This window comes from Mus pahari, chromosome 9, assembly GCF_900095145.1.
Source record: "Mus pahari chromosome 9, PAHARI_EIJ_v1.1, whole genome shotgun sequence".
NCBI classification, from domain to species: domain Eukaryota; kingdom Metazoa; phylum Chordata; class Mammalia; order Rodentia; family Muridae; genus Mus; species Mus pahari.
Genome location: NC_034598.1, coordinates 27,085,408 through 27,087,836, shown reverse-complemented (window position 1 = coordinate 27,087,836; position 2,429 = coordinate 27,085,408). Strand labels below are relative to the sequence as shown.

Sequence of the window (2,429 nt, the reverse complement as noted above, 5' to 3'; positions counted from 1 at the left end):
AGGTCCTGAGTTCAAATCCCAGCAACCACATGGTGGCTCATAACCATCTGTAACAAGATCTGACACCCTCTTCTGGAGTATCTGAAGACAGCTATGTGTGTAATTACATATAATAATAAACAAATAAAGCTTTTAAAATAAAATAAAAAAAAAAAAGAAATTTTCTCTCATGTTTCTGCTGTTACTAGGAAACCTTCTACTGCTAAGATTGATTACATATTCTGCTAACTTCTGTGCTCTTGGAAACCCATCACAATAGAAGTCAGAACCAACCACCCAACAGCACTTCCTGCATAAGCTGCCCCTGGGAGAGACCCCAACATAAGAGAGACACCTGCAACAATGTAACAAACTATTTGGAATAAGACTTCCATTTTGAATAGTGGTCCAGTCAAGTTTAAGTTCCCAAAACCTCTCTGGGAACTGCCATCCTACCGGGCAGAAAGAGACATGCATGTGGGTTACTGTCATCCTGGTAGACAGGTTAGGACATGAATGTTAGACAAGGCAAGCCCCCTGCCACAGCTGAATGAGTACCCCAACCAATGGGAGCAGGATCCGTGTACAACAAAGAGATGTTCCTGAGCCTGGCGTGGTGGTGCACGCCTTTAATCCCAGCACTCGGGAGGCAGAGGCAGGCGGATCTCTGAGTTTGAGGCCAGCCTGGTCTACAGAGTGAGTTCCAGGACAGCCAGGGCTACACAGAGAAACCCTGTCTCGAAAAACCAAAAGGAAAAAAAAAAAGAATTACTTAATTTTATATGCAGGGTATTTTGGCTGCTAGCTGTTAACCTCTTCCAGAGGTCCTGAGTTCAATTCTCAGCAACCACATGGTGGCTCACAACCATCTATAAGGGGATCTGATGCCCTCTTCTGGCCTGGAGGTGTATACACAGCAGAGCACTCATACATTAAACTCAATGATAATAATAGTAATTTATTCCCCTAACAGCAAGGTGCTGCTGGAGGTGCTGGTGTCTGACCTGTCCCCTCAGGGATCCTCAAGTGTGCTTACTCCCCGTCTTAGCTCCACACAAGTCAACTAGCTTCCTATGCGGTGTCTTGTAGAAGATGGTTTGATGGTGATGGGCTCCTGGGCTAAGTACACTGTGCAGCCCATCCCTCTGGTAAGTCAGGACCCTGTGCAGCCCATCCCTCTGGTTTTTACAAGTTATCTACTCTGCTTTGGGTGGACCAGCACCCGTCTTCAGTTTTCCCCTTAAGCATCTATCTGTCTGTGTTCAGAGTTCTGGCCTTCAGACGTCACAGAGCAATGTGCACATGAAAGACACCCAAATGCTTGTTGCAGCAAGTACTTCTTCCCTCAGAGGACCCTATCGCTCAGCCACCGCATCGTCTCAAAGCCAGCAAGCATTACGTACAGCATCCACAATGGCTTTGGCAGCATCAGGATCGCACTTGAAGGGGCTCTCCGAGACAGTAGTGTTCATGCTATTGAATGAAATGAACATAATCAGAACACAAACGAACAATAAAGCCTTCTCAGAAATTTAAAAAACTAAGATCAGCCAGGTAAAAAGTGGTGTACACCTTCAATCCCAGTGTTTAGGGGGCAGCAGGAGGGGGGCAGTCAGATCTCAGAGTTCGAGGAAAGCTTGGTCTACAGAGGGAGTCCCAGGACAGCCAGGATACACAGAAAAGCCCTGTCTTAAAGAGAAAAGCAAAAAACAATCAAACAAAAACTCTAAGTTGACGATGACCAGGTGGCAGGGTTTTTGTTTGCTTTTTGCTGTTTTGGGAGACGAGGCCTTACTATGTAGCCCAGAACTCACAAGAGCATATAAGGACTGAAGGCGCACGCCCCCATGGCTGGTGTCACTGAAAGCTTTCTCACCCACCCTAAGCATTCTGATTATTTACTATTATTATCTATCTTGGCAGGCACGGAGGCTTTTGTTGACTTATTTCACATCTCTCAGCTGAGACTTAAGAATCTGACATCAAATCTTCTGTAGTACTCACTAAAATATTAGACAAATACAAATTAACATCTGTAACATCTTTCCTAATTTGGGGGGGGGGGAATGAAGCTGACAAATAAAAAACCTGCTCCCATCAGTGTTAGTGAAGTGTGTAAAATAAATATTCCTCATAGAAGAAAAATACTTCAGGAGAATATAGCTAAAAACTTCAAAGAATTCAGAGACCTTGACAGAATTTAGGACCCTACAAAGACATTGACCATTAAGACCAACGAGCGGTTAGAAGCAATCAATGATTACCAAAATAGTCTGCTAAGGCCTGGGTAACTCCTACCTGGCTAGTCTGCCATTAAGAAATTTTCTCTCGGGCTGGTGAGATGGCTCAGTGGGTAAGAGCACCTGACTGCTCTTCCAAAGGTCCTGAGTTCAAATCCCAGCAACCACATGGTGGCTCATAACCATCTGTAACAAGATCTGACACCCTCT

The 2,429-nt window shown here is 44.8% G+C and overlaps 1 protein-coding gene across 1 annotated transcript in view; it reads right to left on the bottom strand.

The window, feature by feature from the left end:
• Ppa1 (pyrophosphatase (inorganic) 1) overlaps window positions 1-2,429 on the bottom strand; it is a 30,037-nt gene that overhangs the window by 3,022 nt on the left and 24,586 nt on the right. Inside the window, exon 9 of the mRNA XM_021204664.2 lies at window positions 1,383-1,452. Within this exon, the coding sequence (XP_021060323.1) occupies window positions 1,383-1,452 (70 nt within the window). The remainder of the gene's footprint in view (window positions 1-1,382; window positions 1,453-2,429) is intronic.